The sequence below is a fragment of the Centrocercus urophasianus genome, unplaced genomic scaffold, assembly GCF_019232065.1.
Source record: "Centrocercus urophasianus isolate 14NV4802_14NV808 unplaced genomic scaffold, USGS_Curo_1.0 seq_12, whole genome shotgun sequence".
NCBI classification, from domain to species: domain Eukaryota; kingdom Metazoa; phylum Chordata; class Aves; order Galliformes; family Phasianidae; genus Centrocercus; species Centrocercus urophasianus.
The window spans coordinates 45,686,312-45,701,358 of record NW_024884364.1 but is presented as its reverse complement, the minus strand read 5'-3'; the positions used below and the strand labels follow the sequence as shown (position 1 = coordinate 45,701,358).

The window sequence follows — 15,047 nt, the reverse complement described above, 5'->3', positions numbered from 1 at the left end:
TAGATATCCTTCTGTTTGGTTGATATTTGTCCATTCTGAATAGCCTTTTTTTTCCAGCCGCCTTTACTTGGGAACCTTTTCCTCAGACTATTTTAAAATCTCTTCTATATTCCCAGCTCTAGTGCAGATGCTTAGGAGAACCTCTCCAGAAAATTTCTCAGTTATAAAACTGATTTTTCACTTCCAGACTCTGTTATTGCTTTTTAATGGTTAATCCATCAAAGGACCTTCCTTCTTGTCTCCTGACAACTTAGTTTTGTTGGAGTCTTATGTGATAACCAACAAGGATTTGAAAACCCAGCCATGCTTCTCATTTGAACTACTTTCCTCCACATACTCACTGACTCCTGAGAACTGAATTCATGTAAGCAAGACTGTCTTTGCGAAACCATCCTATGAATTTTGTAAGGTGCTGAGAGATGAGAGGTGTTAGAAAATCATAAAGATTATCTAGGAACAAATTCTCCAAAGTTATGTTGCTGTCTGATTTCTGTTGATTCCATTTTGTGTTCAAGTCTAAATTTATTGTGGTTTTCTAACTTTGTGCTTATGAATGCCAAAAGGAAATTTTCCCTGATGTTTTCTATCCTACACCTAAAATTAATCTTCTGAGTCCTTGAAATTTGATTAAACTAGATAGTCATTTAAATTGTTTGCCCACCATATGTTGCAAAAAGAGTAGCAAAATTAAAAGAATAAATCACATCAGAAAGTTAAATACACTGTTTGAAGCCAGCTTCTCTCTCATTTTCCTCATTGTTAAAATGAGTCAGTGCTAACAATATTTAAAAGTGGTCTGGACAAAGAACATTGTAGAGAAAGTGATGCATGCAAGGCAGGGAATTGGCTGATTGTCTAAACTGTTTTTCCCATTCTTGATTGCTTTGGCCTGAATTTGATGGTATGAATTACACTCTGGTCATGATGGAGTAGAAATTAAAGATTTACAAAAATGGAAGATGAATAGGAAAACCATATCAAACCCTAGATTTATATGTTGTCAATTGTAAAGCCAAGGCAAAAGAATCTAGTGCCATCACATTGCAGAGCAAATGAAAACGATTAAATTTATAAAAGGAAATTAACAATTTGGGAAAAAAAAAAAATTCTATCTTGAGGAAAATTGTTTACAGGCAACATCTAAATATGTTCAGTATAACACCATAAGATAACACACATAACTCTATTTAGGAAACTAGGTGGTGTTGAAAATGTGTTTGTAGGAAGCATTTGCCCTGTTCCCAGGAAATGTTATTAGCTTTTCAGAAGATAATTATAATATACTCAGGAATGTGAACATCTGAGAGAAAAATAGTAAAAGAACCTTTTCATTTTACTATTTATTTATTTATTGTTTTTCATCCAACTTGTGACTCTTTTCCCCAGGTCTTTTTTCAAGGGCAGATTGAGTTGTGGATATGTATTATGCAAGACTATTTCACATTCCTTTAGAAGGATTAAGTAAGTCAATTTAATAGCTGGGATTCTGCCACTCTGGTTTCAGTGGCTTCTAACCACTCTTTGATTTCAGTTTCAAAATCTGTAAAAACACAAATAACCCAGAATTGAAGCAAGCAAGATCCTGTTTTGTTTAAAATGAATGTTGTATGTGTGTCAACTGATGAAAACAAAGATAGAAATGTTTGCAATGAGGTTTGCACTTTTACCAGTGACTAACCCAGTGAAAAATACAAACAGAAGACTGTCTTCAGATGAGACTACACAGTGGGGTATTTGAGACCGTGGAAACTGAATATGATCTTGGGAATGAAGAGCAATTCTGTATCCATGTTATAAAGTACCTGAGGTAGTATGCCCAGTAGTTCCCCAAGCCTCCAGGCAAAAGAAGGCTGTTAAGGGAAAGTGCCTGAGGTCAATTCTTCATCTCACACACTAAAACATGAAAAAAAAAAGGTTCTCTTTGTCAAAGAAACTAAACTTGGTATCCCATTTCCGTGACTCCTCCCAAAAATCTTTTATGTATGACAGAATATTGGAAGATACTCGGAAATGTCATATTATAGCTTTGCAGTAATAAAAAGTGCTTTAAGTATACTCTCTTTAACCATATTTGTATTGCTAAAATAAACCACATTGGGTATTTAATTGTTCCTGGGGCCATGAGGTATGACCACATGGCTAATGACCACAGTACGTAGTGCTAGGTTTCAATGGAGAAGTTATATTTTGGAGAAAAGTTGCCCATTTTGTCCACACCAGAGTGAGAAAACCTGTAAGCAGCATGGACCCTGAGGTTCCAGTGCTAGGGTTTATTCAATCTCTCTTTCTTTGAGCAGCAGAGAGGAAGTCTTTCACTCCTTCCTGCTTTGTTTTGGGTGGAGCAGGTTCAAGGGCTTAGGGGACCGACAGAACATACATCTCACTCCAATAGTACTGGAAACATATCCTCCTCACTACATTGAGGTCTTTCAGGTTATGCCTGGTCAGATGGGAGAGCCCTGATGGTGTCAGGCATTGTCAGTGAGAATGCAGATGCTAGCAATGCTTAGAGGGCTAACAAGTGTCAGACTGCAAAGCCACTTCAACACCTGGAGGGCATTACTGTTGAAAACCATGAGATGGGGATGGAGCTGAGGGCCACCAGCTGTGCTTTGTAAGGGCTGTGGTTTTACTTGCTTACAGAAGGACATAAATCACAGAATCACAGCATGTTTGAGGTTGGAAGGGACATCTGGAGATCTTCTCATCCAACCCCCTGCTCAAGAGGAGTCTAGGTGCTACTAGTACCAATTTTCTGTTGGAAAAAAGTAGCCGAGTGGAAACTCAGGACTATTTCCTTCATTAGTTATTTAGGCTTTGTAATGAATTTTTCTGGTAAACATAAAAGCTACTGATATGCACACTTTTTGCAACCAGCAAACACCAGCATGTTGGGAGAGTAGGTACAAGCTGATTCAAACTTTCATCAGGGAGAAGGAAATTGAAATCTGCTCAAGCAGAAAAAGCAGCTGAGCACACACTCCTCATATCCCAGAAGAATACTGTACCTCTTGTATCCAATGTAAATTGGCATCTATGAAAGCCCTAAATAGAAAGGTAGCATGGGGAAACTTTCCTCTGGATTTTAAGAGACAGAACTGATACAGTCAACCGTCTGCTGGGAGGAAATGTAAGGCTCTGAATACTGTTGGGAAACAGATGGCTTTTTACTACTAAAGGTTTTATGCTGAAGAACTGGTAGCATACAATTTGAAGGTAATTTTCCCTAATCTTAGATGACTTCTCACTAGGGTTACAATAATGTAAGCTCAAAAATAGGGCTGTAATATTGAAGATGAACTGCTCAGCCCCTCAAAATAAAGCTGTGGTTCAGCAGGCATGGAAGTCTGGCTTTCCAAATCCTGCATGAGGTTCAGTATATTTTGCTTCCCTCCATAGGTCCCTCACTAGTAACAGAAATTAAACTTTAAAAAAGGTGAATAAAGTACATATGGTAACACAGCTGCTCAAAATCTGTTATCTTTTTAATCACCTTTCATCTCCTGGGTGTGCATTTTACCCTTCAAATTCAGTAAAAAGGGGAAGTGCAGTGAAGGCAGCTCCCTTTATTTTTGGAGGACATTGTGGTGTTGTTGAATGATGCAAGAGAAGTCTTGCATAAATCTATCCAGAACTTAGGTATCAGTGGCTTTATCTTTAGAATAGTCTATATATTTATAAGCATCTAGACAAGCAGAATTTGGGGTTTTTCACAGAGGAACTGCAAACTGTATATAGATAAAATTGAAATAGGAGAAATCTAAACTTCTTTTTCTTAATGATGGTGGTCTTCGGAGATGAAAGAGATATGAATCCTGGATAGGTGCTCAAACAGCCTTACAGTAATGCACCTGTTCATGGGTAAATTGTAGAATAGTCTTCAGCCTGAAGTGACAAGGTCTCAAAAGCACTGTTTATTGCTTATTCTCCTTCCATAAGCACTCAATTCACCTCAAAGTGAATTGAAAAATATCCTCATTTGATATTTTTGGATCTCACCTCTGGTTATTCTCATTTGCATGTTAGCTCTGAGGTAAGGAGAGCAAACCTGATGATATAGCTAAATCCAGTGCTATAGACAAGAAGAGAGATAAATGAAATTATTGAAAGCAGTGCTGCTATGAAGGAGCAATTATTTACATCCTGGTTTGGAGTAAATTGTTGTGAATCCCTATCCCAAATTCAGTAAACATGCTCTTTATTCAGTATATTGCAGCTCTGATGTTTTTTTCTTGCACTCTCTTATTCTCTGTTACGATCAGAAGGTTGTGGGTTAGTGAGAAATATGAGGGAGTATTCCAAGTGAGTGAGCTGCTTGTGATCTCAAGAAGAGGTCATTTAAATTCAACAATGAAGTATTTGTCAGTGAAGGAGAAAGTGTTTAGGGCATGCTGCTGGATGCCAAAATAAAAAAGATTAAAACCGGTTTTGTTTCCTTTATGGAGGGCTTCAAGTGACTGTTGACTCCTGTATTACTGTGTCATCAGACAGGAGATGTGGCTGTGAGATTTTACCAGCATAAACAGCCTCAGACTTTTCATCACACAGTCATGATGATGAAGTTAAGTGCTAGATACTCATCTTTCTAAAACCAATTATTACCTATTTAGACAAGAGAAATAAAGGAGTTCTGCAAGGTGGCTCTATGTTAGCTTGCAGTGTTGCACCTAACTTCCTGTTACCTCTATATCCAAGCATTCAGTGTCCTTTAAAGTATTGATTCTCAGAGCATTCCTATGAGCATGGGGGACGATGTGATCAATCCTTGTTTTGTAGATCTGGAATGGAAGTGCAAGACTGCAGTTAGACTGGCCAAAGATATTCTCTTCCATGAGCTTTGGCCCCTGGATGCCCAGACCATTCAAATCAACACTGCCAGAGCAGACACCCTGCTGCCAACATAACTAGGTCTGCTTGCTGCAGCAAGTCCAAGGAAATGAGGAATCTGTGAAGTCATGGGGCTGAGATACAACTGGCTACTTGACTTGGTTGGCTTGGTCACAGAGAAAAGCTCAGGTTCACAAACATTGGCAGTCTCCTTATTTCCTTGCCTTATTGCTTGAGCTTTAATTACTTGTCTTTTAAACCTGTATTTTGTATTAATCAGCTGTTTTACTTAGGTGCTTTGGAGGGGTGCATCTGAACTTCTCAAGTGCATGGCATGCTTGACAGACAGGTGATTGTGTCTCTCATTTGTCTTCTTTCTCTCCCAGGAAGATGAGGTTGCTCGTGACAGTCGATTCAATTTCAGTGGCTATGGCATGGGTCACTGTCTCCAAGTCAAAGACGGCGCAGCAGTCAAGGCTACTCCACCAAACCCACCTCCAGCACCACCAAAGGATTCAGATTCCATCAAAAAGAAGTTTGTTGACCGTGCAAAAAGGATTGATACAATATCCCGTGCTGCATTCCCACTCGCCTTCCTCATTTTCAACATCTTTTACTGGATTACATACAAAATTATACGTCATGAGGACATTCACAAGAAGTAGGAAACTGGTGTGCCAGGATTTGTCAGCCAAAGTGAACCACATGTAAATAAGCAATGAAATGTCTCTCTGTTATTTGGATAAAGGGTTTCTTTTTCCCCTCAGGACTCTGAAGAGAAAATGAAAAAGGAAAAGAATTATAGAAGGAAAAGTGATTGCATGAAACAATATACCTGAGACGAGTCAGTAAGAGTTCCCCTTATATACTGTCAGTGTTCTTCTGCCAGATTCAGCATTGACCAGACATCTGTAAAAGGGGCCAAATTTTACTCAACTTTATCACCAAGGTATTATTGCTTGAAACAAAAGAGAATCAGAAAACAAACAGTGCTCCTAAAACATCTACCAAGAGACTGTGGTGGCTACAGTGCAGTGAGTTATAAGAGGACCAAACTTTTTCAGGATAATGTTGCCTTTCTATTTGAAACAAGTCTACTGAGCTACATTCCATGACCATGTCTGTAGTTAGTGGTTTCACCAAGGAGTCCTTTTGTGGGTTGTAAATTATTTCTACTGACAAAGGAGAGGAAAAACAAAAACAAACAGATTTATACTTTACTATCCTTGTGGGTGTGCATTTTAATATTATCTTGCTTTACTAGAATCGTAATTTTGGGGTTGAACTTGTGTGTTGTGTAATTTATTTGATAGTTGACACTCCAAAACCAGTGAAACTGCCCGGTTTATTTTTGCTGGAAAACAGTGCACTTAATTCATTTTATTTCTGCTAATTTTACATGCAACTTGAGGTGCCAAATTGTATTTTACCTATTGTGCTACCCTGTACCACACTACGTAGTAAGAACTTGGTTCCTCAAAGGTGTAGCTCAGTTTAGCATTGAGTTTCTATTATTGCTCTCATTGTAGCTGCGATCAATAGCTCTATAGGTAAACACAACTTGTTTACAGACTTCTAATTTATATCTTTATTCAAAGTGGCTATCATTTTAAATATCATAATTAACCTAAGAATTTTAAAACTGTACTGTGATTTTCAGAACCTGTTACCTTTTGGTGCCGGATCTGCATTATTCAAATCCTTGCTACATGTTTTAAAGTAGAAAATAAAACTTAAAAAAAAAAAAAAAAAAAGATGGTATTTTTGCTTACACAGAAGAAGACAACCTGTAACATAAAATGAATCAAACATTAAAATTTTACACTTGCTGTAAAAGGGTTTATTAAGAAAAATAAAAGGTATTTGTTCAATTCCAATAAAGCTAAATGTGCTACTATCATTTCCTATGCTCTTTTCTTCATTTGCAATAGAGCTGTTCTCACCAGGGCCCAGCTCTTCCACTGTTCCACTGCTCTGTCAAGAACAAGATGGTCAAAAGCAATCTTCTGCTGATCTGGTCTACTTTGCCTAATTTTGTATCAATCCTACAGTAAAAGAAATGCTGATGTCCCTGGGATGATGTCAACGAATGTCTCAAAAATGCAGCTAGAATGTGACATATTCCACAAGTCATGCAAGGCTGAGTCCAACCTGAGCAGCTTCCACCAGCTGTACCTCTTATAACTAGGGAGGGAATCTAGGGGTCTTGACACGCTGATTCCCAAGCAGTTATGTAAATTTATGACAGAAAGCCAAAGTTGTGTACATTACCCTTACCCTACTCATCTGTAAACATCCCCATCACTTGCACTTGTGACTGAATTGCAATAGCTTGCTTCATGTCTTTGAGACTGTGAATCCAGATGTGGACTTTGCAGCACATGGCTATAAGCATCAACTAAATAGTTTGCTAAAATACATTCTGCTGATCAAGTTTGAGGTATGCTGATAACACTCATCATGATACAGAAGAGTTCTTTGGTGTGCTGCGCAATGTTCCTCTGAACCATCTCACTCAGAGGGGAATTGATAGCAGGCTGGTATCAGAGAACTTTCCCTCAAAGAGCATGACTGGCACCAAGAAGATTTAAACTGGCTGCAAAACTGCCTTCAGATAAAAAGTCAAATAACAATGGTAGGTTGCCTTGCAGAAGGACACAGCTTTCCTAAATGAATGCTGAGTAGATTTACCAGAGAAGTAAGGACTGAAGAAAGCAGTCATCTCACACTCAGAGAAGTAGTAGATTAAAATAACAGAGTAGTTCCATTTCAAGTCACTAATGTAAGAGGAAAAAGAATGGCTTAGAAAATAAGTCCCAAACAAAAAGTCTGTGAAGTAGAAAATACAGTAGGATGGAAGGAAGGAGATCCAGGATTAATTCTGAAGAGTGTGCAAATGCATTGGCAAAGCTGCAGGACAAAATTCTAGCTAGTAAGACAAAATGAATCCCTGAGACATTTAAACTACTCACATTTAGCTGTAAAACAATGATAATGACTTCTAATTTATCAAGAAAACATGTCTTTAAAGCAGGTCTTCAAGACTGTAGCATCAGGTCAGCTCTTTGGCATGCTGTTGTGACTGGCTGGACTTGACTGGTTCAGTACTTGAGGAAAAAGATTAAGTCATCTCCTACTGGATAGATGCTGTCATGCACTATGATAAAGCCAAATCAATAAAAAAAAAATCTTTAAGAAAAATCTCATTGCCATAGAAGGAAAGTGTCAAAAATGTGCAATATGAGAGATCTCTTTTTGCTTCTCTGTACTTTTTCTCCATGTTTTTTTCAGGCTTCAGAGCCATCACTTATGATGCTCTGAATCATAGGTCATAGGTGTTATAGCAATAGAAGCTTTTAGAGTCTCACATGAGTTACTGACAATTTATAACTGTTGGGGGGGAAATCCAGGGATATATGATGCCTCTGGGGACAGATTTTTTTCTCCTGCTGCAGAATAGAGGAGTAAAGGCCAACCCCACTCCTCCACAGGCACTGTGACTTTCTCGCCCTGCTTCACTTCTTCCCCAGCATGAGATGCTGTAGGAAATAGGCAACAGGAAAGAACTGATGGGAAAATTATATTTAGCTACTGCAGGCTGAACTGCCAGAGCCCTTCATCTTTCTTCAAACCTGTTATTGATATTGGTGGCCCAGGAGCTGCTGAGCAAAGGTGAGGCAGCAGCCAAAACTTACAGCCTTAAATAAGTGATGTTACTGAAAACATTCTGGAGGAATGTGGAAGTAATCTGTGCGATTGCAGACATTGGTGTTTCCTGCAAAGGACTCTCACTGTGCTGAAGTAGTATCCTAATCTCAGCATCAGGGTTCTGCATCACCTGAAGTCACATTTCCTTTCAGTATCTAAAGGGAGGCTATAAGAAAGAATGGGACAGAATCTTTAGCAGGGTCTGCGGTGGTAGAACAAGGGGAAATGGTTTCAAACTAAAAGAGGAGAGGTTTAGTTTGGATATAAGGAAGAAGTGTTTTATAAGGCTGGGGAAGCACTGGCAAAGGTTGCCTAGAGAGGTGATGGATGCCCCATCCCTGGAGGCACTCAAGGTCAGGCTGGCTGGGCTCTGAACACCTAGATGTAGCTGTAGCTGTCCTTGCTCATTGCAGGGAGTTGGACTAGGTGACCTTAAAGGGATCCTTCTAACTGAAATGATTCTATGATTCTACAATTCATGAATATATTCAAAAGATCTGACTCAGCACAATATTGACATTTCTATGTTTAGAAATATATTTCTAAATGCAGAGAGAAATAAATTTAATGTGTGGGCATAAAGAGAATATGTATAGCTTTCTAATCCTTATTCTTTAAAATTAGAAAACAGCAAGGTACAAAGAAACGAAAGTTATAGGATGAGATCACCATTACAAAAAATAGCATGGAAATATTTTAATGAATCTATTCATTTTCATTATCTATAATCCAATATCTTAAAAAATAACAGCTTCTTCCAGACCTTCAAGGTAATTTATTCTAATGTTTTTCGACGTAGAAGTTCATGTCTTAAACTTTTTTTGAGAACTGGAATGCCAAAACCAAGGCTGCCTGAAGGAACTCCTGCCTAGAAGAGTAATCTGAGCAGTCACGCTTTCTCCATAAATGCCCCCTACAGATTTTACTTTAAAAATTAATCTTCTCTGGCTTGACAGGAAGAGAAAAGGAAGATATTTATGCAATTTGAAGATACTTCTCCTACTTTTGCATGGAAAATGTGAAATGTCATCACATTTACGGCTAAGCCGCAGAACAGGAGCAGTTTCACCAGTTTCAGACAAACTTATATAGCCAATTTGCTTCTAATTCCAATGCAGTGCTGACTGAAATCTGAAGGAAAAAAAAAAAAAAATTAAGTGCTTCGTTGACTTCACCAGCTTCCAGATCATTCCCTAATGAAGGATAAGTTTCCAATGCTAAGCAGCAGAAATAATCTAGGAGGGAAAATATTCAGAGTGGATTAGCTCTTTTCAGTATCCTCTAAGGAAGAATCGAAATTTGAGTCAAAACAGGCATCTCAGGTAATAATTAAGAAAACTGACTTCGTGAAAAGCATACATTTAGTTCCATGAGTTCCCACTGAAACAAAAGTGCTCAATTAATATTCTTGCTATGGAGAAAGCCCATGAGGCAGTATAAATGAAAAAGAAGTGAATTCTGGGGATCCTGACAGTGTTTTACTTGTGCTAAACACTATGTTTTTACTGATACAAATGATATAAAATCCTCTCTCGTCATCTGAACAGCTATATAACTGATTCAAAACCACAGCTTTTTCAGCTAACGAAAAGATCTGAATCTGACTTTTAGCAAAGTTCTAGGATGATGGCAGCTGGAGCCATTGCTCCTCTTTCCGCTGTCTGTGAAAAGCTATGCGACATCTGAGGGCCCAGAGGGGGAATATGTTCCTTAGTAGCTCTTAGTGACAGTGCATTGACACAAAGGTGAAAGTTCCACAAATTTCTGCTTTGCCTTTTCTTTGGCAAATGAATTAAAATGGATCCAGGGAAAATGGATTCATTTTCCCCCAGGCGACTCAGAATGCTAATCTTGACAACGCTGTAGCAGAATCAATGCCATCTTTGCACTTTTGGTCCTGGGAAATTCTCGTCTTTGAGATTCAAGTGCCTTTCGTCTTCCTTACATGGCCCCTGAGAGGGAACAATCCAGAGCAATCTGGATATGCCCTTGGAAAACAACTTTAATGGTCATTACACAGAACACCGTGGCTCCAGGGTGGGGCAGTGAGAGCAGAGAAAGGAAGATGCAACACCAGTGTTTGGTGTGGGAGAAAGGCCACATACACAGAATTTCACTGTGTTCCTAAGGACCAAACCTAGGACATGCCATTCATAAGGCCTCTGAGGCTTGCAGCATATTCTGAATCTAAACGTGCTGTGGGGTGACAGCTTGGAGATAACTTTGTCAGCACACTCAGCCTGTCCCACCCCGAGATGTTCAGTGGGTAGCTCCAAAGTGCTGTCAATAAGCAGGTCAGGGAAAAAGTCAGTGAGTGCATGTATCAACTCAGCACAGCATCCCTGAGCAAAACCTGTCAGGGGGAATGGAAGAAAGGCCACTATCAGAGATGAGAAATGAACAAGAAATATCCAAAAGCAAAGCAGAGGTGAGGCCAGGAGCTGAACTCCCTCCAGATAATCCTAATAGGAAGGAGGACAACTCATCAAAGAAGAGTTGATTCTAAAATACATATTTACAGAATACTTTCACTCTTGTCCTGGGTACAGTCCTGCTAATAAAACTGAGGGTTCCACTGCAAAATGCCTGATAGGACACAAGCTCCAAATAAGAATGTTGTGTGTAGAGCCAGAGAGAGCATTTAACAAGCATTTTCCACTGAGAAGATGAGAGCACTAGACATTTATTTCACAGTGGAGACACTACTACCTCCTCTCTCTGCGTTAGCAGGCAGAAATGGTATGAAGAGGCTTGAGAGTCTGTAAGAAGACTGCCACTGTGTGGAGAAAGGTGTACTCTAGACCATCGCTTGAAGTATGAAAGACAGACATGGATTGCTGCTTTTGGGGGAGGCCAACAAAAACAGAGTTGATAAATAACTGTGATGTGCTAGTTAACCTTTGAAAAAGGAGAATGAGTATAATTTTCTGGTAATAAACTAGTGGGATCCATCTTCTGAGAAAAGTGTGGGACCTAACTGTACTTGCCAATGATGCTCTTCAGAGGATGGTTAAGGAGAAGGGCTATTACCGAGGCATTAACTTTAAAAGGCTTTTATCTGCAGGAGCTGCCTGCCTCAGGAAAGTTGAGTTCCCCTTTCATATGTATCACATGCAGTGCTACAGGACCCTGAAAGTATGTTCCCTGCTTGGAAAAGTATCAGAATTGTCCACTAACCAATGAAAGGAGCAAAGCAAAAAAAAAAAAAAAGTATGTATATATACATGTTTCTTTCTTGTTTTGTTTTATTTTGTTTTCTTATTGCAACTCAAGTAAAAACTTCTGTACTGACCTTTGAACTGATGTAATCCTAAGCATTGCAGTTTGAAGGTGAAGAGTCCTTTAGAAAGCTTCATTGTGAGCAAGATCTCAGCACAGTCTTAGCTTTCCACTGTTACAGCACATCTGCTTTTCACTTTGGAGACCAGTGACCTTTTTTTCTTTGAATTAGTGTAATGGAGGTTTCACCACTTGCCCTCCAGGTGTTGCAAGTGCAGTAAGTGAGCACAAAATTGAAAAATTTCCTAAATACATTTTAATATTATAATCAAACTTTTTCTCTCATCAGAATCTGTGTGTAGGATAGTACTTTAGAAGCCTTTTCCAAGGAGCACTAGTAGAGGCTAGAGAGCTTTTAAATATTTCCTTTGATTTATTACCCTTAGCTCAATTTTTAATTTGCAGAAAATTGTCCCACAAATATTCACTGTCACATTTTATATTGGACATGCTAACTGCACTTTAAAGGTTCTAATTCCCTTTTGTTTGCTGACTGTTTTTTAAGCATTACTGAGCCTCAAAACTAAGGACTTCCCCTTGAACAGCTGTGTTGCTATTCTAGCTCCAGCTTTCTCTATCAGTATCAGTGGGAAGGACCTATTTTACAACACTAAGGAAATATAAAAGGATATTTTAGCATAAAGGATATTTGCATATTTAGCGCTATAACAGCAGAAAAAATTTCAGTGTTAATTAATGGTTTCTTTATATTCAAAAGCTCAAATCACATTTGTGCACACATTCAGATACACACAGACGCTATTGACTTTGCTCCCCTTAATCTCATCACAGTATCTCGTTGGCTGATGTCCCTGAAAATTTCACCTGCTGCCCAGTGCTTGCTTGTGTTGTGGCGCATAACAATCTACCATATTTATCTCTGACCTAATTGTGGAAGAGATCCAAAAGTTATCTTCAGCCTGATTAATCTAAGTCTGATCTGCTAATATACTGCCACGGATTAAACACATATGTCATCTACTAGGCATGGATCTGGTATCCTGCAAATGGCAGCACTCAGACGTATCTGCAGTGAGTTTTGCTAAGCAGGCATTCTGCCCAGTGCTCTCTGATAAGGTTTTTGGGTCACATCAGAACAGCCTGGCATAAAATGTGATTGGGAGTACTATTGAGGTATATCTCTTTTGCAAATTAAAATCTGAGCTGATATTTGTAAAACAGAAGGGAAAAAAATGAATGATGAGCTCTTCAGCCTTTCCCTGCACCTTTTGCTGGCAAAGGAGCCACAATGACACAGACAGGTTCCAAAAACCCCAGACATGGCCAAGGAGGTTCCCTATGGCACCAATGCCTGGAAAAGCCACCCAACTTCCCAGGTTTCTTCTAAAGAACAAGGAGTCTTGCCTTGCAGAAATGCACAGGTCCAAGAATATCTAGATTAAGCTGTGAACAGCTTTGATCCTTGGAGTAGTTCAAAATGACATACATTACAGCTGTTTGAATACTGTTATCATAGCTTGTGCAAATCACTTTTTAGAGGTTTTTGGATCCTTTGTGTTTACAGTGGTGCTTTCTAACAGTGGCTAAATGGCCATATGGCCAAGTAACAGTGGCTTTTGTGACCTCTTTGTCATATCTTTCATCTCTAGCCACTACAACCTGATAGGTTTACTAGCTGCCTTTAATTTCACTAGCAGTTCTTCCTCTAGGCTAGATGGAAGAAGAGACCCTTGTAAAATAATAGATATGGAAAAAACTTACCCACCAGCATTGGGTTGCATACAGCCCTGCTCCCCAGCTCAGTCACATAGGATTGGAAGGCTTCCTATGAGCTACTACAAGGGTGAGAGGGTGAATTTGTTTGTAGTGTTTGTGCACAGACATAGTTTAACTGGAAAGTAAGGAGAAGCAGGCTTTGGAGAGACCTCATGAAGAGCAGAGACATCAGGAAAGTGCTAATTACAGAAGGAAAACTGAAAACAGGACATGGAAAATGGAAAATGGATCTCTTGCTCATGCCAGCGGTGCACTAAGAAAGACAAGCAGAACTCCACCAATGATATTGTACTGGACGTCTGTCACCAATGGCTCTTTTTAATGGAAATCACTTGGCAGAACCCCAGTATCAGCTACTCAGTCAGAGGGGCATTTCTATTATTAGGACACACTGCTGGGAGAATGGCCAAGGTTTATATTAGTTCCACTTCTGGCTAGCTTTAATGAGTACTGGAGAACATCTCTGATTTTTGGAAATATAATTTCATGTGTTGGATAACTCTGCAATATTTCTCTGTTTTAAGGTCAGCCTCCCCTCTACAAAGAAACCTAAATAAAAATAAATAAATAAATAAAAATTTTTTTAAAAAGGGAAAAGTTTGGGTTACAATCATGGAAAATCAAATGGGGATAACTTCAAGAGGTCATACAGCTTACTTCATACCAAAGATGCTGCGCTGGATAAAGGACACTGGGTGTATATCAGTGAATACAGAGCTTTGAAAGAGTCTGCGGAGCCATCTGATGGACTCATGGGAGGTTGTGTCCATTTTTCTCTGCCCCATTTTCTCCCTTTCTCCTCAAAGTTGTTCATGGTGAGGATTCGGGCTGTGTAGGCATGAGAGCCTACCACATGACCAGAGAATGTCCTCTTGCATCTACTCCACCATTTTGCTCTTCAGCCAAGAGGCTTTTCCAGAGGCCGTTTCATCTCCATCCACCTGGAGATGCAATAGAGAGGCAGGCAGGCATCAACAAAACTGAAAGAAAAACTTTTGGTGTTTCACAGTATTTTTTATTTTATACATCCTACCCCTCATGAGAAAAGTTTACTTCCTCCTCCTATATTTTGCGGCTTTGTTAGTAACCTTTCTCATTTCGCAATGTTTCACAAAAACGACTGTTCATTTTCAAATCAGTGATGTAGTTCGGCAAAGAAATAGTATGCTAGAGGAAGCATCCTTCACCTTTTTATTGTTGAATGTATAGGTGTTTATCCGAGTTATAGAGCTCCTTGAGAAGCCAATACTCCTGTTAATTCCTGAAGAATTGTTATTTCCTGAACTACTGCGTTACTGTTCCAGGGTGGTGGCTTAGTGGGAGGTTTTATTCCTTCTTAATTATACCTTTCTAACTCTACTTACTGGGCTTCAAGGACACAGAATTTTTTTTTTATTATTATTTTCATGCATCACTGGAGCACCTAAGCAGCCTCCTACAGATTCAGAAAATCAGGCTGCCTGTAGTGAATAAATCCTTCAAAAACAGTGATATTA

At 39.1% G+C, this 15,047-nt stretch overlaps 1 protein-coding gene across 2 annotated transcripts in view; it reads left to right on the top strand.

Moving 5' to 3' along the window:
- Positions 1-5,492, top strand: part of GLRA2 (glycine receptor alpha 2) — a 126,732-nt gene extending 121,240 nt beyond the window's left edge. For both annotated transcript variants that reach the window (XM_042810437.1, XM_042810435.1), the window contains exon 9: positions 5,214-5,492. In XM_042810437.1, the coding sequence (XP_042666371.1) occupies positions 5,214-5,492 (279 nt within the window). The remainder of the gene's footprint in view (positions 1-5,213) is intronic.
- Positions 5,493-15,047: the final 9,555 nt, after the last annotated feature.